The sequence below is a fragment of the Macaca thibetana genome, chromosome 4, assembly GCF_024542745.1.
Source record: "Macaca thibetana thibetana isolate TM-01 chromosome 4, ASM2454274v1, whole genome shotgun sequence".
Classification (NCBI taxonomy): domain Eukaryota; kingdom Metazoa; phylum Chordata; class Mammalia; order Primates; family Cercopithecidae; genus Macaca; species Macaca thibetana.
In genome coordinates, this window is record NC_065581.1 from 153,067,943 (window position 1) to 153,093,675 (window position 25,733).

General features: G+C 37.3%; 1 protein-coding gene across 4 annotated transcripts in view; it reads left to right on the plus strand.

The window, feature by feature from the left end:
- The window catches only part of LAMA4 (laminin subunit alpha 4), a 149,007-nt gene that overhangs the window by 115,640 nt on the left and 7,634 nt on the right, over positions 1 to 25,733 (plus strand). For all 4 annotated transcript variants that reach the window (XM_050789044.1, XM_050789042.1, XM_050789045.1 and 1 more), the window contains 13 exons: positions 199 to 332; positions 791 to 962; positions 3,812 to 3,943; positions 5,457 to 5,599; positions 8,726 to 8,864; positions 9,324 to 9,461; positions 11,420 to 11,553; positions 12,484 to 12,648; positions 13,421 to 13,574; positions 20,291 to 20,478; positions 22,004 to 22,193; positions 23,165 to 23,320; positions 24,555 to 24,714. In XM_050789044.1, coding sequence (XP_050645001.1) covers positions 199 to 332; positions 791 to 962; positions 3,812 to 3,943; positions 5,457 to 5,599; positions 8,726 to 8,864; positions 9,324 to 9,461; positions 11,420 to 11,553; positions 12,484 to 12,648; positions 13,421 to 13,574; positions 20,291 to 20,478; positions 22,004 to 22,193; positions 23,165 to 23,320; positions 24,555 to 24,714 — 2,005 coding nt within the window. The remainder of the gene's footprint in view (positions 1 to 198; positions 333 to 790; positions 963 to 3,811; positions 3,944 to 5,456; positions 5,600 to 8,725; positions 8,865 to 9,323; positions 9,462 to 11,419; positions 11,554 to 12,483; positions 12,649 to 13,420; positions 13,575 to 20,290; positions 20,479 to 22,003; positions 22,194 to 23,164; positions 23,321 to 24,554; positions 24,715 to 25,733) is intronic.

Consider the following 25,733-nt stretch of genomic DNA (forward strand, 5'->3'; position numbering starts at 1 on the left):
ACTTTCTCTGCTAAGATTTGCACAACTGACAAGTTACTGCATATCTAAATGATTTGGCATAAACACACTCGGGTCTAGAAAGACATTTCTATGAAGGGGTAGGTCTCCTTGACCTACTATTAGTTGCATTGTCTGTTCTGTAATGTCTGAGTAAAACATGACCATGAGACAGTTGGTTTTGCTTTTTCTATTGAACAGCTCCCTAACAGCTTAAACCTGCCTGGCTTCGTTGGCTGCCTGGAACTGGCCACTTTGAATAATGATGTGATCAGCTTATACAACTTTAAGCACATCTATAATATGGACCCCTCCACATCAGTGCCCTGTGCCCGGTAAGAGACAGTTGAGAGTACTAAAGACTTGGATATTTATGCAAGAGCAGCAGATAGAACAAGTATGAGTCAATATTCAGGTTCTCAAACTTTTCTTTGGGGAAGCCAGGTTTGAAACTACGTTAAGTCATACCTGCAAAAAAACTCTTCACCTATTCTCTATCATAGATGAGCATGCCCAAGTATCAAGTGTCAATTTGTTTGCAGCCTTGATTTAGGATTCCAGGCACTAGGGTGTCCCTGGAGACTTCAGTTGTCTTGGCACACAGGATAGAGAAGAAAACAATCCATTTAACATACCTACAAATACCTCTTTATCTGTTCCGTGCAGACAACAGGACTTCATTTAAATGTTGTAAGGGCCACCGAAGATGTTAGAAGAATGAGTTAAAAGGGCTTCACTTGAAAAGCGTAACAGAAACTGTAGTGTTCAAATGACCCTTGTGTTTCCATTTCAGAGATAAGCTGGCCTTCACTCAGAGTCGGGCTGCTAGTTACTTCTTCGATGGCTCCGGCTATGCCGTGGTGAGAGACATCACAAAGAGAGGGAAATTTGGCCAGGTGACTCGCTTTGACATAGAAGTTCGAACACCAGCTGACAATAGCCTTATTCTCCTGATGGTCAATGGAGTGAGTAGAAATACAAGTCCTACTGCTTTTCCTTTATTTCCTTTACTTTCTGCTACTCACGTTTCCAGGAACCTTCCCAGGTCCAGTGTGTCATGCCATCAAACTGAAATTCTAGTTTAGAAAAGTCAGATTGGATTTTCTTCTTCAGGAAAGTAATGACAGCAATAAATAAAAGCAACCCTGAGATGCATTTCCCTACAGTACATTTTTGGATATAAATAAACTAAGAGAACTTTGAGGAAATTAGCACCAAGATCTAGGACAGCAGCGTGTCTGCAGAAATTCTGCACTGGGCTCCTAACTTTTCCAAATCATATGCCCTAATCAATTTAAAAGCAAAGCTTGCATACTTTATATATATGTATGTGTGTATATAAGTATATATGTATGTACACACACACATATATCTTTATTTATAAATGATACATGTGTACTATAAACAGATATAAATATAGTATGAAACATTCAAAGCTTGCAATAAAGGACAAATTATACAAAGATAAAATAAAAGATTATATATATTTAAAATGAAGAGTAAATTGACTTTATTAATGACACAGAAATGTTTTTCTCTCACTCGAAATTATTTTGAATAGCACTTTACTGTACACCTCAAACAAAATAGTTTTCGTGAGAAAATGTAATTAAATATGCTAAATATTTTTGAAAATCCTTAAACTCTTTGTGATACAGTGATTCAAAAGTCTGGTCCTAAGTCCAGTTTATTTCAACACTAATTTTATTGGTTGTTGTAACTAGACAAGATACCTCACAAAAGTAAAAAATGAAAGAAGCATATCATTAGCTGTGCCTACTAACTCAAATAGTTTTCAATCACATTCACCAGGTGGCAAAGGCTGTCTTTGAGATTTGACTGGTATGCTTCCTTTTTTCTAATATTAATTCTTATAAGCTAACCAGATATCATTTTGTAAACTTTAATAAAAGGGTTCTAAGCTGTTGAAAATCTTTATTTGAAAGATTTTTCTAAAGTTTAGAAATGTCTTCCCTCAAATGTTTTAATAGTGCTGATAGGAGAGTTTTTGTGGGATTGCATTTGCATTGTTCCCATCAACAAAATCACTTAACAATAGAAAAATTCCCAAACATTTTTTTTAAAAAACCATCTCTCCACAGTATAACTGTCCTTAAAAAAAAGAGAAAAAGTTACTTTCTCATCCATTATTATGATAATACCCTTACAGTGATGTGACAGTATGTTTCTTTTTTGAATTAACTAGTAGGTTTCATACTACTGTCAGACATTTCTCATCACAAATAAAGTTCAACAAATTTAGAATAATTCATGTTACAAAGAAAAATGTGTAACCCTTTATAAACTTGACAGCATTTTCAGAAATTTGTAGGAAGTAGCCAGCAAATATCTGTGTGTCTCAAAATGTTTTCACATCACTCTCCATCTCAATACGAATCTAAATATTCTATTATTTCAGTTATATCACCCTTAAATCCATGTAACTAGCCACACATAAACTGCAATAAATTGCAATAGGCGAGAAGCAAAGAAATGGATGAGGAACTACCTTCAACCCTTCAAGTGTGGAACCCCTCTTGGGAAGCCACACACATTACGTGAATTTTGTGAAAGTCTGACAAAAGGATAAAATGAAGGCCCACAGTCAATAATTCATGTATTAAATATTAAAAATTAGTTTCTTTCTCTATTTTAGATTTTTTAGTGAGTATAAATGGACGTTGAAATATTTTCTTCTCTATTTTAGATGTTTTTAAATTAGTATAAAGTTGAAATATTTTCTTTCTAAACTCCAATAAGTTGTTCTCCACAGTCCCAGGAATGCACAAACTCCACTCAGGAGATCACTTCCTACAGAATAGGGACCTTGCCACAATGCTTTATTTTTCAAATCCATTGACTTCTTGTATCTATGAACTATCTTCTGAAACAAGCAAACCTCATCAGTAAGTCACCTGAGTGTTACAAAATGTCTTTGATTCTCAAACATCATGTGTTCCAAGTGCATAATAATTCTATATTTATTTACATAAATCCAGTGTTTCAAAACAATACAGCAATGGCCTTCTTTTTTAAAATCCATATTTGCTGATAATATGGAAGAATTATTTTCAGTATACCTTGAAATTATTTTTTAATATTACTAATTTTCACCTAAAATAAATGCAGTCACATCTGTTGGCCTGCTATAACTTTTTAAAGTTTCCTAAAGACAAGGCAGTTGAATAAACTGGTATACTATACTCTGTTTTCAAGATTTTGCTAAAGGGCAATAATGTAGACTTAAAACTTCATCCATTAATTCAGAAAGTAGAATGAAAACAAAAGAAGAATCTTTACACTGTGTATAAAATTAACTTTTATATATTAAGAAGAGAAGTAGCTGCTGATATGGAAGTAGTTGTCACTTTTTTTTTGAGACAGAGTCTCGTTCTGTAGCCCAGGCTGGAGTGCAGTGGCATGATCTCGGCTCACTGTAACTTCCACCTCCTGGGTTCAAGCGATTCTCCTGCCTCAGCCTCCCGAGTAGCTGGGATTACAGGTGCCTGCCACCATGCCTGGCTAGTTTTTGTATTTTTAGTAGAGATGAGGTTTTGCCATGTTGGCCAGGCTGGTCTCAAACTCCTGGCCTCAAGTGATCCACCCGCCTCAGTCTCCCAAAGAGCTGGGATTATAGGTGTGAGCCACCACTTCCAGCCGTTGTCACTTTTATTTCATAAGAATTTCGTAAGACTTTCTTAGTCTTCAAATAGCTCCAATAACTAAGAATATAGTCATATTTCTCAAATTCAGCCAAAACTGACTCTACTCGCATAACAGATGTTCCTATCTTACAACTTCTTTCTCTCCCCAGAGTATGTTTTTCAGACTGGAAATGCGCAATGGTTACCTACACGTGTTCTATGATTTTGGATTCAGCAGTGGCCCTGTGCATCTTGAAGATACGTTAAAGAAAGCTCAAATTAATGATGCAAAATACCATGAGGTACAAATCATTGTAGTTGGTTGGTTTTGGTTTTGTTTTTTATACTTAGATCTGTTGATCTAATCAGGCGGACAAATGAGACAGGCAGGATAGTAAATATACTGAGAGCTTTCGTATCCAAGGAGCAACTGAAGGACCCTCATCTTCTCAACCCCAGGAAGACATTTGCTTTAAAACAATGGATGTATTTTTCCTATTGATGTTCCGATTAAAAAGTCACTGAAAGATTCCTTTTAATTGCTTCATTAACCAGAAGGCTTCTATTAATCTTAAATATCTCAATTGGTGTTCCTCTAGAGTACTTCTGTGCACGTGTGGAATGAGCCAGAGTGTAGATGCACAGCCATTTTTTTTGCTTGTCCTTTGAGCCCCACTAAATGTAACAAGAATATAAATACAGAATTTCCTTTTAAACCACTTATCCAGCATGTAGAAAATAGTAGCACAGTTTTCCTTATAAAGAGAACTCACAAAGAATCCCCTTTAGTTTTGAAACAGATGTGCAGACTACTGAAAATATACTTCATCCATTTTCATTAACTATTTTGAATATACAATTTGATCAAGTGTATACAAGGCATAATATCTTTTAAGTGGAACCAAAATGCAAGGGGTAGGAGACTGTATTTCCCTTTTCAGTTCAAAGTCCATAGCCTCATGAGAATGGTTTACAATAAAAGAATATTTTAACTATTTCTCTGACTAGCAGTTTTGCAGATTCATTAGAACTGCTCACTGTGTCACCAAAAAATTACACCTGGTAACATGCAATCTAGATTCCAGAAGGCACCTGCTTGGGAATACAATAGCGGTCACCAGGGGTTAGGGATGGGGGAAATAAGACATTGCTGTTCAATGGGTATAAAGTTTCAGTTGTGCTAGGTGAGTAAGTTCTTGAAATCTGCTGTACAGCATGGAGCCTATAGTTATAACTAATTTACAATTTATTGAGGATAGATCTCATGTTAAGTGTGCTTAACACACATGCTCACACACACACACACACACCACAAAGGGACACAAGGAAATGCTGGGAAATGTGTGATATGTCTCTTACCTTGATTGTGGGATGATATGAGTGTTTGTATATGTCCAAATTCATCAAATTGCATACATAAAATATGTATAGTTCTTTGTACATCAACTAGACTTGAATAAAGTTGTTTTTAAAAAAGAAGAGAACAGTGGCACCTGTTTATAGCTCTTTCCTGAATCCTCTCAGAAGGAGCAGGAGGAAACAATAGGTCTAATCGCAAAATTTTTCTTGGGCTGGCTCCCTCTTCATACAGACCTCCTTTCCCAGGAAATGTGAACTGCTACTTGTAGAAGCAAGAGTTTTCAAGTCTGTGAGAAAAGAAAATCTATCTATATCTATTCCCCATTTTGTGAACAAACAAGCACAAAGGCATGGAAGAATAGCTAGTATAGCCAGGAGAATTAAAATATATAGAAGTCATCAAAGAACTGAATATTAAATAGTTAATCAAGGCTTACTATACATTATCTCTCCCAGATCTCAATCATTTACCACAATGATAAGAAAATGATCTTGGTAGTTGACAGAAGGCATGTCAAGAGCATGGATAATGAAAAGATGAAAATACCTTTTACAGATATATACATTGGAGGAGCTCCCCCAGAAATCTTACAATCCAGGTAAGGCTTTTTGTTAAGTAGCTGTTTGTTCCTAGCAATGTACTGGGCTGGCAACATCCAGGAGAGGTCTAGTAACAGTGTCCGCACTCTTACTTGCTACTTTTACACACAGGAATAGGTACAGGCACACACATTCATGTACCTGCAAGCCCTCTGCAGTCAGTCCTCAGGACCTCCTGAAATTAGCATCACATAGATGTAATCACAGATTTCTTCAGTTATTGTATTACTCTTAGAACATGATCTAATGCAATATTTCTCATCAGCAATAGGAAGGGTGGAACATGTGTATTGTGTGAAGACAAAACAGCATTTGTCCATTTACTCTTTTTTTATATACTTTAAGTTCTAGGGTACATGTACGTAATGTGCAGGTTTCCTACATATGTATACATGTGCCATGTTGGTGTGCTGCACCCATTAACTCGTCATTTACATTAGGTATATCTCCTAATGCTATCCCTCCCCCCTCCTCCTACCCCACAACAGGCCCCAGTGTGTGATGTTCCCCTTCCTGTATCCAAGTGATCTCATTGTTCAGTTCCCACCCATGAGTGAGAACATGAAGTGTTTGGTTTTTGGTTCTTGCAATAGTTTACTGAGAATGATGGTTTCCAGCTGCATCCATATCCCTACAAAGGACACGAACTCATCCTTTTTTATGGCTGCATAGTATTCCATGGTGTACATGTGCCACATTTTCTTAATCTAGTCTGTCACTGATGGACATTTGGGTTGACTCCAAGTCTTTGCTATTGTGAATAGTGCTGCAATAAACATACGTGTGCATGTGTCTTTATAGCAGCATGACTTACAATCCTTTGGGTATATACCCAGTAATGGGATGGCTGGGTCAAATGGTATTTCTAGTTTTAGATCCTTGAGGAATCGCCACACTGTCTTCCACAATGGTTGAACTAGTTTACAGTCCCACCAACAGTGTAAAAGTGTTCCTATTTCTCCACATCCTCTCCAGCACCTGTTGTTTCCTGACTTTTTAATGATCGCCATTCTAACTGGTGTGAGATGGTATCTAATTGTGGTTTTGACTTGCATTTCTCTGATGGTGAGTGATGATGAGCATTTTTTCATGTGTCTGTTGGCTGCATAAATGTCTTCTTTTGAGAAGTGTCTGTTCATATCCTTTGCCCACTTTTTGATGGAGTTGTTTGGTTTTTTCTTGTAAATTTGTTTGAGTTCTTTGTAGGTTCTGGATATTAGCCCTTTGTCAGATGAGTAGATTGCAAAACTTTTCTCCCATTCTGTAGGTTGCCTGTTCACTCTGGTGGTAGTTTCTTTTGCTGTGCAGAAGCTCTTTAGTTTAATTAGATCCCATTTGTCAATTTTGGCTTTTATTGCCATTGTTTTTGGTGTTTTAAACATGAAGTCCTTGCCCATGCCTATGTCCTGAATGATATTGCCTAAGTTTTCTTCTAGAGTTTTTATGGTTTTAGGTCTAACATTTATGTCTCTAATCCATCTTGAATTAATTTTTGTATAAGGAGTAAGGAAGGGATCCAGTTTCAGCTTTCTACATAGGGCTAGCCAGTTTTCCCAGCACCGTTTATTATATAGGGAATCCTTTCCTCATTTCTTGTTTTTGTCAGGTTTGTCAAAGATCAGATAGTTGAAGATGTGTGGTATTATTTCTGAAGGCTCTGTTCTGTTCCATTGGTCTGTATCTCTGTTTTGGTGCCAGTACCATGCTGTTTTGGTTACTGTAGCCTTGTAGTATAGTTTGAAGTCAGGTAACCTGATGCCTCCAGCTTTGTTCTTTTGACTTAGGATTGTCTTGGCAAGGCAGGCTCTTTTTTGGTTCCATATGAACTTTAAAGTAGTTTTTTCCAATTCTGTGAAGAAAGTAATTGGTAGCTTAATGGGGATGGCACTGAATCTATAAATTACCTTGGGCAGCATGGCCATTTTCATGATATTGATTCTTCCTATCCATGAGCATGGAATGTTCTTCCATTTCTTTGTGTCCTCTTTTATTTCATTGAGCAGTGGTTTATAGTTCTCCTTGAGGAGGTCCTTCACATCCCTTGTAAGTTGGATTCCTAGGTATTTTATTCTCTTTGAAGCAATTGTGAATGGGAGTTCATTCATGATTTGGCTCTCTGTTTGTCTGTTATTGGTGTATAAGGATGCTTGTGATTTTTGCACATTGATTTTGTATCCTGAGACTTTGCTAAAGTTGCTTATCAGCTTGAGGAGATTTTGGGCTGAGACGATGGGGTTTTCTAAATAGACAGTCATGTCATCTGCAAACAGGGACAATTTGACTTCTTCTTTCCTAATTGAATACCCTTTATTTCTTTCTCTTGCCTGATTGCCCTGGCCAGAACTTCCAACAGTATGTTGAATAGGAGTGGTGAGAGAGGGCATCCCTGTCTTGTGCCAGTTTTTAAGGGGAATGCTTCCAGTTTTTGCCCATTCAGTATGATATTGGCTGTGGGTTTGTCATAAATAGCTCTTAGTTACTTTTGCTTTAGCCTTAAACCCATTTTGAGCTCTCCAATAGCATCTGAGCTACACAAATTTTTAAGGTTATCCAAAGGGTTGTGTATTATGTATAATGAAACATTAAGACTCTCCCCTAAACTTTGTTGATTACAGATGTGTTGGAAATAATGCCAAAATGGATTCATTAACAACGTGGATTAATAAAAGTCTGAAGACCTGTGTTCAAATCCTAACATCACTTGTGACATAAGTGAATAATTTATTCTTAGTTTCATTTTATAAGTTAAACCCTGTGGAATTACTAAGAATTGATTATTTTTATGTATAATATGTCAGTTCCCTATGATTCAATCTAATAATCACCTGCTAAAGGGCAATAATAGCATCTCCATCTATTTCACTGAATTGTTATAAAGATGAAATGAGATAATGTAAGTTAAAGCATTTTGAAAACTATAAAGAACAAATTGGCTTGACTCAGAACAAAACTCTTCTATAGGCAAAGATTAGACATTGCCGTGTGCCTATCAAAGAAAGCATGAGAATATGAATGATTATAAAGCTGTTACAAATGACTATAAATAAATGCAAATTCCATAGCCTACATATGCAGGGTAACATCATCATCATGGCTGTATCAGTGAGGCTGACTTTCTTTTCCAGGACCCTCAGAGCACACCTTCCCCTAGATATCAACTTCAGAGGATGCATGAAGGGCTTCCAGTTCCAAAAGAAAGATTTCAATTTACTGGAGCAGACAGAAACCCTGGGAGTTGGTTATGGATGCCCAGAAGACTCTCTTGTAAGAACCACTCAGTCAAAAGCTTTTTAATAGACACCATACTTAACACTCCCAAAAGCTGGAAAAGCTCTTTTCAGCTTCTCTCTGATCCTAGGTACACCTTGGGTTCCTTTCTGCCACCACCAGAAAGAAGAACCATTAAGCTTGAAGGGCTCTAGTGCATGGGATTCCTCTGTGACTTGTTCATTTGCTTCAGTTTTCTATGGGTGGGGCATCTAACACCTAAAGTGGTGTGTGCTAGCATCATTGTTCACTCTGGTTGGAGTCAGTGGAGAAGATGAAACCCTATCTCTCAGAGGAGCTCCTGGTGTATGCCTGAATTCCAACATAAACCAGAAGTGGGAAAATAAACTATTTACATAGAAACTAACAGGCAAGGCCCTCCGTATGTGAAACGTTGATAGTTTTAAGCATTTGATAATTCTCAAAAACACTATCTCCACTTGTTTTGGCACACAGATATCTCGCAGAGCATATTTCAATGGACAGAGCTTCATTGCTTCAATTCAGAAAATATCTTTCTTTGATGGCTTTGAAGGAGGTTTTAATTTCCGAACATTACAACCAAATGGGTTACTATTCTATTATGCTTCAGGAGTAAGTATTTGTTTTTCTCTGAGGAAACTTCTTTGTGATAATTGTTTTGCCTATTAAAAATAATTTTTAATGCATGTTAGAAGTGATTTTCTATTCAGATTTTGACTCACATGTAGACACACAGAATGCCTCATTTCAAACACTTTTAAAAATATTACATGTATTGTTTATCAGGAGTTCCTAACCTGGAATTCATAGACCCACCCCCAATGGATCATGGATAGAATTCAGGGGGTCTGTGGACTTAATGGGAAAAGATTACATCTTTATTTTCTCTCACTGAAATCGATCATTTCCTTTGATTATGAATCTAGACAACACACCACAGTAGTATTACCAGTACCTGCGACTTTGTCATTGATAGAAATCACAGATTTGTTTGTTTCACATTACAATTGTCACAGAAATCTCAGAATGTCATTTTTGCTCATTGCTACTTCTAATATTATTAGGTCTGCTATGGAATCTTATTATTTAATGCCTTAATAAAAAGTCATACTATCACAGATTATTTATTTTAATATTTTGAAAACTGTATTTCAATATAATTGGTTTCCTTTGTATTATTATATGTTTTGTTTTATACATTTAAAAACATTATTTTGTGAAGGAGTCCCTATGTGTTACCAAAATGCCAAAGGTGTTTCTAGCACAAAAATTGTTAAGAGTCCCTGTTTGTATGCTATGAACAAACACATCTGTGATTTAATTTATAAAAGGGTAAAAAGAACATACATGCTTCTTTTAGATTTGCTACAGAACATTGTAGCTCAGCTTATAAAGATATGCTATTTCAAGAATAAAATAAGGTCTGTAGAGGATTGGTGACTGTAACATCCAACTAGTGGGTCTCTGAAAAGGTCATCATCAATATATACACTGATGTGCCAGGTCATCATAGAACTTCTGAAAGCAACTTTCACTTTTCATATATATTACCTGCATCTGACACATTTATATTCCAATTTAATTGGAATCAGTAGAATCTGTGAGAATTTACCCAAAGCATTTTGTAGAACTTCTGACCCCAAACCTGCCTCAGACTACCCTGGTTAGTTAAGTAACACTTTTTGCCCACAAAAAGTAGTCTATTTTGAGGGCAGACTTAAGAAGTTGGTGCCCATATAAGGAAAGAGAAGCAAGATGAATATTTGCCACATATTTTAAGATAAGCAATAAGCTAATTCAGATAAGAAGAGCTAACTTGCTTTTTAAAATGTCTCTTCTGCCTCTATAGATGAAAAAGTGAAAGATTTTAAAAAGCCAAACTAGCAAATTAACCCTTGCCTAGTCATCTAGCTACATCCCCAAGGAGACCTAAATTATCATCTTTTCGAAGGGATTAAAAGTGAGATTGAAAGTAGGAAAGTAACTGAGACTGAGCTAACAACTCTCAGCATAACAAAGTCACCAAAAATTTTCAGTTGGAAATATAGGAGATACATTTTCTACTGAAATGTGTCTAATTTTATAAGCAATACCAATACAAGCAATAGGGTGTTCTTGGTTGTTATTTATAGAAATTATTTTACAAGCAAATTTCCTACACACTATATTGCCTTTAAGCAATACCATTCAAGGCCGGGCACGGTGGCTCATGCCTGTAATCCCAGCACTTTTGGAGGCCGAGGCGGGTGGATCATGAGGTCAGGAGTTCAAGACCAGCCTGGCCAAGATGGTGAAACCCCGTCTCCACTAAAAAATGCAAAACTTAGCTGGCCGCGCTGGTTGGCGCCTGTAATCCCAGCTACTCGGGAGGCTGAGGCAGGAAAATTGCTTGAACCCGGGAGGCGGAGTTTGCAGTGAGCCGAGATCATGCCACTGCACTCTAGCCTGGGTGAGACAGCAAGACTCTGCCTCAAAAAAAAAAAAAGCAATACCATTCAGTAAATGTTGAAAACATTTCCATCTTTTGGATCCCTAGACTCCCTACTTACATGTTTGTGCTTGCATTTCAGTCAGACGTGTTCTCCATCTCACTGGATAACGGTACTGTCGTCATGGATGTAAAGGGAATCAAAGTTCAGTCAGTAGATAAGCAGTACAATGATGGGCTGTCCCACTTCGTCATTACCTCTGTCTCACCCACAAGGTACAGCTTCCTCACTTCATATTCTTTCTACCATGTCTATTTGTGGGACATGATTATGTCACAAACCACTATAAATAATAGGTTCTCCTACACCTTTTCTAATGTTAAAACAAAAATGCTAGAAGGAACAATTTACTTTCCTTAAAAAGATATTGCTATTAGTTTCCAAGATATGTAAAATAAATCACTATGAAATTTCTTAAAATAAATACAAGGGTTCTTTTTCCCGTAAAACAATAGGTTATAATCTTCTTGATGGAAATGCCTACTAATATTACATACTGAACGGAGTGCAGTATTTTGCACATAGAAGGAGCTCAGCCAATGTTGGTCTTGTTTAGACCTTGAGTCACACAACTGAGAATGCAACATTTATGGCCACATTTTAAAAGCTCCAACTTCATCTTTAAAATAGATAATACTGAATTTATTTTTGGTAATAAGAAAGTTTTCTGGAATAAGAAATGAACCTCTGCTACTAGTCTATGTCCACTTTTGTGGACACGTGGACACAGAAAACATGAGGAGGCTTTTTCTGGATCCCACTTCCAGTAAGGATCAAAATAATCTAATGTGCTTTGCCATGGAAATGGTCTTCCACAAATGTGATTAAGTTATCATCATGAGGTATGCTCTGTTTTATACACACATACACATACACACACACACACACACACAAATAATGCTGATGACTAGGCATCTGAATTTCTTGCCTTATGGGTTTAAATTCCAATCTTGGTTTGGAGAATCTTTTTTGCATCTAGAAATATCCAGCCATTTTATCCTGGGCCTCATGAAGAGTTTGGCAACTCACTGTCTTTTCATTAACCAGATGTTCCATTTCATGAGAAAACCTGCTTATCCAAACTAGAGTGGGTCAAGGTAAAATGCTAGCTCTGTGGTTTGTAAAGAAGCCTTTTTCTTTTGCAGATATGAACTGATAGTAGATAAAAGCAGAGTTGGGAGTAAGAATCCTACCAAAGGGAAAATAGAACAGACACAAGCAGGTGAAAAGAAGTTTTACTTCGGTGGCTCACCAATCAGTGCTCAGTATGCTAATTTCACTGGCTGCATAAGTAATGCCTACTTTACCAGGTATCATATTTTTATTATTAATGAATCTGCATGATTGATAAATAAAATCAAGACAACAGCAAAAATATTAAAAATGAGAACTATGAAATGTATCTGAGGCATTAGGGGATAGTAATTAAAAGCTTGTATGTGCTTGAGAAACTGTCATACTTGCATTTCTGTGTAGGTTCTTTGCCCTTTAATTTCCAAATGACCTTGACTAAGTAAGCCTTCATGTCTTCACCTACAAAATGCAGATAATAATAGTGCCTGCTTGGTAGGTTTGTCATGAGGGGTAAATGAGAAGATAATGCACATAAAACAACTTGTACAGTGTCTGGCATACAGCAAGCTAAAAATATTAGGTGCAATTATTTTTGTACTTATCATTAATGACAGAGTAACATACCCAGAGGTTTACAAAAGTCTTAATTTAACGCATGACTTTAAAGAAAGCTATTAATCTAGGTCCTTAACAAAGCCAATAGGGGTTCCTTAAGTACAAGAATAAGCAAGGGAGGAGTTTAATATAGATTAAGAAACAGAGGCAGTTCCAATCATCCAGAGTGTGTTGAGGGAAAAGATGTTCATTATTATAAATGTGTGATGCCAGGCACATAGTTATTAACTGGTTGAATGTAATTTAAAGGGTCCTGGTTACGCGCGCGCACACACACACACACACACACACACACACACTTTAATTGCCAAAGCTCTTTGACTTCCATAATTTTCATCATGTAATTCTAAACAATATTTTTAATATTTATTTTTTCCTCTGTTACAAACACAGGGTGGATAGAGATGTGGAGGTTGAAGATTTCCAACGGTATACTGAAAAGGTCCACACTTCTCTTTATGAGTGTCCCATTGAGTCTTCACCATTGTTTCTCCTCCATAAAAAAGGAAAAAATTTATCCAAGCCTAAAGCAAGTCAGAATAAAAAGGTAAAAGATAATGCTCTTCTGACTTCCTAATTGTCATCATTTTCCATGCACACAGTTCTAGACACTGCTGTTTTAGAGAATATACTTGATCCTTTGCAACTACATACATAGGAAAGATGGGATTCTTGCAGTATCACATATTCTAGTTTGCCAGCTTTGTTGTATTAATTTTTTGTTTGTTATAGAGGAATTTTTTATTTTTTATTGACATGGAATAATTACACAAATGTATGGGGTACAGAGTTGTCTTTCAATACATGCATATAATATGCAATAATCAAATCAGAGTGATCGCATGTCTATTATCTCAAACGTTTATTATTTCGTTGTGTTGGGAACATTCAAAATCATCTCTTCTAGCTATTTGAAAATATACAATAAACTATTGTTAACTATAGTCACTCTACTATACTATAGAGACACAGAACATTTTCCTCCTATGTAGCTGTAATTTGGTATACATTAACCAACCTCAGCCTATCCTCCTCCCGCCGCTGCCCTTCCCAGCCTCTGATAACCACAGTCCTAGTCTCCTGTGAACTCAACATTTTTAGCTCCCACTTACGATAACATGCAGTATTTGTCTTTCTGTGCCTGCCTTATTTTACTTAATGTAATGTCCTCCAGGCTCATCCGTGTTTGTTGCATCAGTTCCTGTTCCAATGAACAGTCTGAATCAGCTATTTATTCATGCTTCCAACTTACAATGGTTTCCCTTACAATGGTTAAAATGTCCCTGTACTTAACAGTTTGTATAAATAATACATATTATTTGGTACTATAATTCTCTAGTATCATTTGCTTTTGTGTAACAATTTCAGGCTTTTGTCACAATCATGGAATATTCAAGTTTCTGATCTTACCCTGGTTTTTCCCCTCCTTCTTGGGCCTTCACTTCAACCACTCACATGCACAGTTGGTCTGTGACATCAGCTAAAGCTACTCCATTATCAAAATCTTGAGTTCTAAAATTCCATCCTACTATTCTTTCTCATGCATTTACTGCAACTCTGTACATTATTTGCCTTCATTACAAGTGGGACCCTTAATCCCTTCTAATTCTTTCAGTTTAACCCTCCCCACCTCTTTCATGATCCAATTTTAAGAGTGCGCTCAGGTGTCAGTGTTCCCATCCTGGCCCATGCCACCACCAACTCTCATCTGAATAACTGCAATACCTCCCAGCAGGTCTCCTTGCTTCCACCTTGTTCCCTGATAGCCTATTCTCAACCCTACAGTCAGATCTTTATAAATATAAATCATATCATGTCACTACTGTGTTCAAATGGCCCCCCGACTACACTCAGAGTAAAAGCCCAAGGTACCATAATTCATAAGAGGCCCTATGTGATCCATGCCCCTTACCCTGAGTTCATCTCCTCCTACTTGCCCACCTCTCTCAGTCTTCTCCCCATACTGGCCTCCCAACTATTCCTAGAATGGGCCATGTGTACTCCCACCTTAGGTTCTTTATTCAGGCTTCCCTTCTGCTTGGATCGCACTTCTCCCAACTATCTGCACAGACAACTTCTCTTCCGTCTACAATTGCTCAACTCTCATCTGTTCAATGACCTACATTGACACCCTATTGAATACTGCAGCCTGTCTCCTACCTTCCACCAGTAATGCTGCTCTTTTGCTTCTTTCTATTCTTTTTTCGTAGTACTTATATTTTATTAGTATGCTTTCTTTATTATGTTTATTATTTATTATCTGTCTCCTCTACTAAAATGCAAGCTCATTCATCTTGTTCCCTGATGTATAATAAGCACTCAGAACAATGCATATAACACGTGTTCAATAAATACACAGCTATCTGCATCATAGGGTTGTAACAAAAACTAAATGAGTTAATGCATGAAATGATATGCACTTAGTATAGTGCAAGGCATGGAGTAAAGATTCAGTGAATATTAGTGGTTATATCTCTATAGCGCCTTACAGTATTCTGGAGGATTGGTTCCTAAAGGTAAAATTGCTTGGCTCAAGGGAATACGCATTTTCAATATTGAGGCAATACCAATTTACAGTCCCACAAACAGCATTTGAAAGAACATATTGTCCCACACTATTGTTAACAATGAATATAATCAAATTTCTATAATTTTGCCAATCTGATGGACAAATTGAGGTTTTAGTTTTCATTTCTCTGAATGCTAGTGAGGTTGAGCATTGTTTCAGGGGAAGAACTGATTGCCGTCCAAGGCTGGCTTCTGGACCATCAGCAAGAGGGAAGTGTCTCCACCAGCTTCTCCATTCTGATGGTTTTTCACTGACCATTATATCTTGACATTTTCCATATATATGTGCATATGTGGACTACTTTTTCAATCCTCTTGAAACTTCTTCTTTGTTCATACATGACTGCTTTATCAATGTTAACAAAATAATTGTGTGTGTGTATAATTGAAACTTAGTACTTTCTTAGGATCGCTTCCTGAGTTGGCCATGGAAGACAGATAATTTCATTGATTCTCACGAAGGATTTTGCTGGAAGATACTATGAAGGAGTTTTCAGAGTATACTATAAAATTCTAATAGAGTCTCGCTGTTACCTTCATACATTGATGCTAAAAGATTTATCCTGAAACTTTTTTTATCTGGCACTTGAACACTGGTCAGAGGGTCATAGGCAGCAGATTAACATTACAGGTTGATGAGGGACATCAACCTTCTCAAGCAAACACAGTTACCCCTTTAAATAAACACAGTTTTCTAAATTAAGTTGTCTATCAAATGTGATTTCCCAACAAACATTCAGTCTGAAGGTTATAATCAACAGCCCTATTAACAGAAGTTTTTCTGTATTATAGGAAACTTGCTAACCTTTATGGTAAATAGTGTTAGACAGAAACTTGACTTTGTAATAACAAGATATAGAATCACCATAGATTTCAATTATATTTTATGATAACTAGAATATCAACATTTGCTAATCTTTTCTTCTATTGACCCTTGTTTCAACAGCTTCATAAATAACTACCAAGAAAAATATGTGGCCTCTGACCTAAATTTTCATTAAGGCTGCACCAAAGCAATTGGGATTGTAATAATTTATTTTCACAATCACTTCCTAATATCCCATTTTATTCACTTATTATATTCATTTAACCATTAATAGACTTTTAGTTGCTTCCAGTTTTCTGGAAGCTAAAGATCTTTGTAGATAAATCTTTGAGTGTATTGCTGAACAAATCTTTAAGATAGATTCCTAGAGGGAGAATTACTGAATCAAGGCAAATTGCTTTCCAAAAAGGTAACATTGATTTCTATTTCCCTATGGTATTTGTGAATACCTGTCTTATCATCTATGTTCCAGTCTTAAATTTTTTTAACAATGTTTACGTTTCAATTTAATTGGGAAAAGTTTCTCATTTCGTGTTTAATAATGAACATTTCAAGTATTGTAACAGACATCATGCTAGGGTATCTGGCAAACCACTCTGTTCTCTAAGAACTGATTTCCTACCCAGTGGGCAGGCCCTGTGTTTTAGATGCAAGACCTCACTTCCCTGGATATAGATCACTGGACCAGGGTAGATCACACGCACAAAGCTGGGCTATCAGATTCTCTTTCTTGGAAACTTAGAACCTAGAGAGATCTGCCTGAGCTGGCCATTGAATAGAAAACATGTAAACCTAAGGGCATTATGTTAATTATACAAAGAGGAAAAAAAGCTGCTTCATAGAGTGAAAGGCAGAAAGCTATCCTGTCGAGAAAGAAAAATGAAAAGAGATGCTCTGAGAAACCAGAAACCTCCAGAAAGGGAGTGCCTTGATTTTTTCTAGCTTTCCAATTGATTCTAGCCCCTGCTGGGACACCACAATACTATCTTAGATTGTTTAAGATACCCCGTTCAGGTACGGTGGCTCACACCTGTAATCCCAGCACTTTGGGAGGCTGAGGCAGGCGGATCAAGCAGTCAGGAGATCGAGACCAGCCTGGCCAACATGGTGAAACCTCGTCTCTACTAAATACAAAAATTAGCCAGGCAAGGTGGTGCATGCCTGTAATCCCAGCTACTCGGGAGGCTGAGGCAGGAGAATCGTTTGAACCTGGGAGGCAGAGTTTGCAGTGAGCCAACATTATGCCACTGCACTCCAGCCTGGGCAACAAAAGCAAAACTTTGTTTCAAAAAAAAAAAAAAGATACCCCTATATCCGTATAACACATTGCCGTCTTTTTCTTCAGTAGCTCAACTAGCTTGGTTGTTATCTGACACAAAAGAATCTTGCTAAATTGAACTGGTACTATCAGTGGGATTGCAACTAATAGGCCCACAGAGAAAACAAAAAATTACACTGGTAAAGCCAAAGTCTAGTGGTGTTCATTGAGAATCACCATATACATACCCATCTTAGGATAACAAACTGAGTCTCTGTGTTGTATGGTATAAAGTAATTAAGTTATACCTTGGCTATTTTATCATTATTAAGAGTGTGAATGTGTATCTGCAGAAGAATTAGCATATTTGGTTGCCATATATAAAGACATCAGAGTTTATTGATTTTTGCAGCAGATGAGAGACGCACCTACATAGTCATGTATTCCCACATTGAAGCAGAGTCAGGCAAGGCTGGTAAATTGAGATTGTTCTGTTTCAAATAACCCTGTGCTTCACTGAGCACCTAGAGCTAAGTGGATACACTGACTAAGAAAGCGTGAGATCCTTTCCATCCAAATGGAGAGAACAGGAAGCAGCCAGAGTTGGGGAAAGTCCCCTACCCTCACTCTCACTCTGTTCTCTTACCCTCACTACAGGCCCTGTGCAAAGTATTTCCAGCTGGGCCTTTCACTGAGACAAAGGTGATCATATCTCCTATCATAAAGTATATTACTCCACTGGGATTGAAATAGAGCATGGATTTGGGAAAATTTTCCTAAGGCATTAAAGAATCTCCTGGCAGCCCTACTCCAGCCCGTTCTGCCCACCTACGGCTTGAAGCTATGGCCATTATTTGTAGGCGAGAGCCTGGACCAAAAAGTACTGGTAGCTGGGTATATTTCCTCCATCCAAGAGAGAAACCTTATTTCTGTTGCAGTAAAAATCAGGTTATGAGTCCTGACAACTGCATAAAGAAGGGAAGAGGGAATGGTGGAACCAGGTGGGCTTTCCTTTAGGAAATGAGAGTCTATGAGCTCCCATCTCTCTCCAACCTAACCACCACTGTGAGAGTCTCCACTGCCAAAATCCAACTGCACGAGCTGCTGCCCTGAGAGCAAGAGACACTGGCACAGCTGGTCTGTCCTTTAATTAATTAACCTGCCCTCTGCCCAAAATCACATCTAGATTTTGAATGTAATTCTGAGATTTAGCTAAAACACTATTTTTTTTTTTTGTAGGTCTTGTCTTTTGCCCTTATGAGATTAAGGGTTTTATTGTCCATCTGTTCCAATCTACTTTATATCTTCCAGAAATTCCACACGGCTTGGTTCTGCCAGTAGAAACCCTCTCAGATTTCCAGGACTGCTGTGGATTTATTTTTATGTACATTGTTCTGACATTTCAATGGGAATAGGGGGGCTGGGAATAAAGGTGTGTGCTCATTCAGTAATCCTGAACCAGAACTTTTCTGATCTAATCCTCTCTCTCATCTTGTCTGTTGCCTGCGTGTGCTCATTCAGTAATCCTGAATTTTTGTATCTAATCCTATCGCTCATCTTGTTTCTTGCTGTGTCTCTGTCCTCCCTGCTGCCACACATTTCCTCTTCTATCAGGCCTTCCTTGTTGCAAGCTGTCTTCCTAGGTGGGTCAGAGCAGGCCACTCCCTCCCTGCTTTCAAAACCTGTGTGGTTCTTCATCACCTAAAAAACAAAACCTCCAGCAATCATCTAAGGTCCTATCTGGCACCAACCCTGTTTTCCAATTTGCTGTTGTAACTGTTTCTCCAAATTAATTTTCAGTTCCTTAAAAAACAGGAATCATTTCTCATTGACTTTCTATTCCCCACTACATGCCACCCATGGGAGGAATGTATAATCATGGATTTCCTTCCCTTTTACTTCTACCCATTGGATAGTCACTAAACATTTGCTTGAATAAGTGACTAAATACTTGAATTTATTTGCATTTACTTTTATTTTGCTTCAGAAATTAAAACTAAATAATCATTAAATATTAGCCTATACTTGCACAACTCTAAATTTTAGCATCGGCCATGCAATTTTAAGAGCACAAGGTGTTTAAAAATTGTTCTATATCCTGTCACATAAAATTCTACTACATATCCTATCACCAAAAATCTCCTTAAGTATTTTGAAGATGTTGCTATGTTAACTTTTTACACACCATGCGTAAGTAATAATCTGTGTATTAAAGTAATATTAATATTGTTTCTTATGTAAGGATTTTGTTGATTGATTCAGGGTCATTTTAATTGCCAACTTTGCCACTTTTCACTATTGGTTAAGATGTGCACTTAATTTAAATGATAGAGCAGTTGTCTCTGTAGCTTCAGTTTAACTTTGCTTTACTACCATGTGGAAGAATTTGTGGTTCATTAATATGCTATGTTGTTGATGTTACTGCTGCAGCTACTGCTGTCATTTGCTCATAGCGGTAGAGGTAGGGAAGAGAGGGGGCCTAATGTTCCATGAATGTAAAATGCACAAATAATATACAAATTTTTTATCCTTATTAATGATGAGGACATCACAAAGTACTTTTTGGTGCTAGTATGTCACTTTTATCCCTTAATTTGGTTTACTTTTATAGGGAGGGAAAAGTAAAGATGCACCTTCATGGGATCCTGTTGCCCTGAAATTCCCAGAGCGGAATACTCCAAGAAACTCTCATTGCCACCTTTCCAACAGCCCTAGAGCAATAGAGCACGCCTATCAATATGGAGGAACAGCCAACAGCCGCCAAGAGTTTGAACACTTAAAAGGAGATTTTGGTGCAAAGTAAAGTAACACACTATACTCCTAGACTCTTAATGACATGGCTGGGCTCCATCTTTGTTTGCCACATGTCATCGTTTTTACCTATCTTTCCTTTCTGTGCCACCTTAATCCTATTATGTTATCATCGAAATAAGTACTAAATAGTACATAATTTATACTATCCAAAGAATTATATTCTCTGTGATTTTCCATTTGTAAGGTTCATAAAACAATATTCTTCCAGGAGTTTACTGTATTTGACCAAAAAGAAAAGACAGTCAAGGAGGGGAAGATGGAGCAAGTTTCAAATGACTCATCATCTAACCTTGATATCACGCTCCCTTTCCCATACAAATTGCTTTCAGGTTGTAAATGGGAGTGCATTCGAACTACTAGAAGGTTAATAAAGCATTGAAAATACAAATAAGCTTGTTTGTCTATGACCCTCCAGCTATCTCCAACCCCATCACCTCTTTCCAGTATTTCACAAATCTCCAGGTTATCTGATATTACTGAAGAATTATTTTTATAGTTTTAGCACCCAAATATTTTTATATAGGTCTTACATAGCTCTGTCAAACATTCATAGAGGCAAAGTATTCAATAAGAAATCTCTAATGTCTTATAATTTGCTACCTGCCTAATAGGCAGAATCAGTATTTTCTATTTTTCGGGAAGAATTTAGAGTTAATCAAACTAGAAGTTAACCTAGTAAATGTATCTTATCCATAGCCTGTGGTTAAATTTCTAGAAGGTTTTGTTTAATTTCTACAAACTCAGGTGGCTGCTTTTTACACATGGTATCCACTAATTAATTTTTACTGGGAAAAAATTTTAGTCTGTATTTTAGATAGCACACAAGTGATATTATTTGTATTACTCACTAGTATTTTGTCCACATGGATAAACTTCTTTAACACACATATTTTTACTAAATTGCAGCTTTTTTTTTTTTTTTTTTTTTTTTTTTTTGAGACAAGGTCTTGTTCTCCCATCCAGGCTGGAGGGCAGTGGCATGATCATGGCTCACTGCACCCTCAACCTTCCAGGCTTAAGTGATCCTCCCACCTCAGCTTCCCAAATAGCTGGGACTACAGGTGTGCACCACCATCCCTGGATAATTTTTTTTTTAATTTTGTAGAGATGGGGTTCCACTATGTTGCCCAAGCTGGTCTTGAACTCCCAGGCTCAAGTGATCCTCCTGCCTTGACCCCCCAAATTACTGGGATTATAGGCCTGAGCCATGGCACCCAGCCTGCAGCCATATTTTCAAAGCAAGACACAGTAAGATCCTTAACTGAAACAACATTTCCTCAAATGTGGAATACATCCTTGTTGTACAAGGAAGTAGAGAAGAATTTACATTTTTGAACTAGCCATGCTAATGTAATATTCATTAATAATACTAAGTATGGAATAATGTTGCTTGGGATTAGATAGAATGGCTACTTATTTATTCTTGCTTACACTGTATTATTTTAAAGAAGTTAGAGATTATCCTCAGTCTCATTTTACGTATGGTAATCCCTTTCTTTTCATTTACCAGATCTCAGTTTTCCATTCGTCTGAGAACTCGTTCCTCCCATGGCATGATCTTCTATGTCTCAGATCAAGAAGAGAATGACTTTATGACTCTATTTTTGGCCCACGGCCGCTTGGTTTACATGTTTAATGTTGGTCACAAGAAACTGAAGATTAGAAGCCAGGAGAAATACAATGATGGCCTGTGGCATGATGTAAGTTGAAGGCAGAGAACAGTATTATCAGCAAATAGCTACCACTGTCAAATGGACACTCATGGGCCTCCATTACTCTCTCTAGAAATATCCATTTTAAAAGTCTGCTGCTGCACACTCAGAATTCAATTTCAAAAAATTGTATTCCTTATAAAAGTCTTGAAGCATACTATTTAAAAAGAGACACAGGCTGAGCATAATTATTTTAACCAAAGGATCAGTGGTCAACATAAACTGAAATTTAGTTTTTAATGATTTCTCACTTATTTTCTACTGCCAATAGGTTTTTACTTTTCAACAATTATTACCGAGTGTCTTTTATTGGCTAAGCTGTGGAAGATACAAAGTGAACAGTAAATCAGTTAGGAAGACAGGATACCACAGTGGGAGCAGATAAATATTGAAAGAAATTGGTGGGTATGTAATGTCAAGAGTAAGCAATGTAACATGCATTATAATTAATCACAAGAAATCTAAGTGGGAGAGAACATATGGCCTGTTCTGGCCATATGTGGCCTGGTTAACTGGGAAAAGCTTCATAGAGAACATGGAAAAACATAAGCTATATTCAGAAATTAAGCTTTAAATCATTCTATCTAATGGTCAGAAAATATATGGATCACTTCCTCTAATACATGAAGTGGTAAATGGAAGATAAGCAGGAAAAAAATACACCTATGTATATAAAGCAAAGAGGCCTGGAGACAACTCACAATAAAGGCATATGCTGTATAACAAAACAGAATCAAATGAGGGATAAAGTTTCTGCCATTCCAAAAACTGCATTGCCAGAAGCCTACTAAACAGAAGAGATAAACTCCTGACCTTCAGAGATGGGACCATTTTAAAAATAAACTTTCTGAAGATTTCCCACAGCATTGCAATAGCAAAGTTGGAAGAAAAGGAAATACAGCCTTTTCTCCAATCTTGGAATGTACCTGAGATGTGCTATTTTCCTTCTCTTCATCCAGGTGGTATTTATTCGAGAAAGGAGCAGTGGCCGACTGGTAATTGATGGTCTTCGAGTCCTAGAAGAAAGTCTTCCTCCTACTGAAGCTACCTGGAAAATCAAGGGTCCCATTTATTTGGGAGGTGTGGCTCCTGGAAAGGCTGTGAAAAATGTTCAGGTAAGCCAGGCATGACCAGGTAGAGCCATTGACCGTTAGAGCCAGAACATCACCTAATTGAGGCCCTCATTTCACAACTTAAGAAACTGGAAACTAGCATCAGTAAAGCTGTAGTTTTCTGGACATGGGACATCAAAGTACTGTCTTATGGGCTGCCTGTCTGCCCTGTGGCATTACAAAGTCAGAAGTAATCTTTCGATTCTAAGGTAGATGTGAAATGAAAAAGTTTCAGAGGTATAAATTATCATGAAAATTTATGTCTCAAGGGGATCTTATTTGTTCAGAAAGTACCCATACTTTTAATGTAAAGGCATAACAAAAAAGAAAGCAAATCATTGCATTATACATTATTGAGTGAAAAAAAGTTTCAGATCATTATGCAAACTACAATCCCATTTTTGTTTCTTACGCACACACGCACACACACACAATTTGTAAATGTATAAGGAAATGTGGTTACCCTGGGGAGAAGTGAGAATATAGTAGAAAAATATCATTTGTGTAATTCAAAAATTAAAAATGTTGCACTTATAAAAAAATTTAGCAATAAAAAGAATGCATCAAAGGACTAAATTTTTCTTCACATAAATATAGGTTATTTTAGCAATGCTAAAAATAATTTCTAAGACCCATTAATGTATGTAGATGAATCAAAAAAGATGGTTTACATTATAATTAGATTTTAGATAAGCAGCCCCAATTCCATGGCAATCTCTTTTGTAAAATGTCCAAATGCAGTACAAAATCGGTTATCTAAAGTGGCCCAAGTTTCATGTCCTGTGATATGATAAATTCTCAACCACAAAAGCAGCTCATGAAACCAGAAATGAAAGCTTTCTGCTGTTTATGTGACTATGGTAGATTTAAGTAAAGAACTTTGCTAGCCCTCATCAGCCTTAGGTGATCTTGGCGCAGCTGTCATTCTTGAGGGAAAACTAGGATACTTCTAAATATGCAATTTGAAAACCACAGCTGCAACTTATTGTGTCAAAGTGTAATATAAAAATGTCCATAGCTTAATTACTACAGGTTGACATTGTCAAATACAAAATTCCAGCTTCAAACAACCAGTTAAAAAGCAACTATCCAGGAAAGTACTGATCATTGAGATATCTGAAATAAATACAACAAGGAATTATTTGGTTTCCCTCAGGACTCAAACCCCCTCATTTTGCTTCCCCTTGGTGCATCTGTGTTGAGAAAATGGATTTTAAGAAATGTCTTCTTCCCTCAGATTAACTCCATCTACAGTTTTAGTGGCTGTCTCAGCAATCTCCAGCTCAATGGGGCCTCCATCACCTCTGCTTCTCAGACATTCAGTGTGACCCCTTGCTTTGAAGGCCCCATGGAAACAGGAACTTACTTTTCAACAGAAGGAGGATATGTGGTTCTAGGTAACATTAGTCATGTTAAAAATATCAGTCATGAAATGCTTCTTCCTGGAGATGGCTAACAGGGAATATCAGACCCAGAGTTAAAACTTAAGAATGCCAAACTCAGCCCTTAGAAGATGACCTCTTCCCACAAGAACCATCTTTCTCCCTCCTGCACTCCAAATCATACATACAGTCCCCATCCCTGTATACTCTCCCTGACCAGGCTTCTCCATAGCTGCCAAACTTCTGGATGAAGACCACCTGGGCTCCTTTAGAATGTCTATGCTGCTCCGTGGCCTGATCCATGTCAGTTTTTGGCCACCTTGCTCCTCCAGGTCTTGCTCTGCTCCTTCTTGGCATGAACCATTGTTCTACTAAAGGAAGTCCCAGTTTCTCCCCAAGACCTGCAACACCAGCAGACAACATTATCCTTCAGAAATTTTTATTTCTGGATTTTTATTATTCTCCTTGACCATTACTCTCTCACTCATTCAGTTTTTATTGTATGCCTCCCGTAAGGCAGTCCCTGTGCCAGATGATGGGACATAACAGTTCTAAAAATAAATAAAATCCTAGCAGACTACACACAATCACCATCTAATTCATTCCAAGAATATTCTATGGAGCAATCACTGGGTGTGAGGAAGACACCAAAATAAGTGCCCGGAATGAGGACAGGAAAGGGTATAAAGCTGCATGTTCCCTGCTCTCAAGGCACTTAGGTACTTTGCACATGCCCCGAATAAAGAAATTACACTGCAGCCAAGTATACTTTCTAAACCACCACCATATCCAGCACAACACCCAGAGGTAGTATTTCCTCTTTTGTCTAGCTCATGATTTTACTTTCCTGCCTCATCCACCATTACCCCTACACTAAAACACCTACACTTACAATTCTCAGCCTTTCATGGAATTTCAGTGATAAGAACTCTTAATGGTTTGGACAGCTGGGGATGCGGAGCAAACTGCACAATTTGCATACTACTCCATGAGCATTAACTAATAGCAAGAAAAAATTTTAAATGATTTATAAG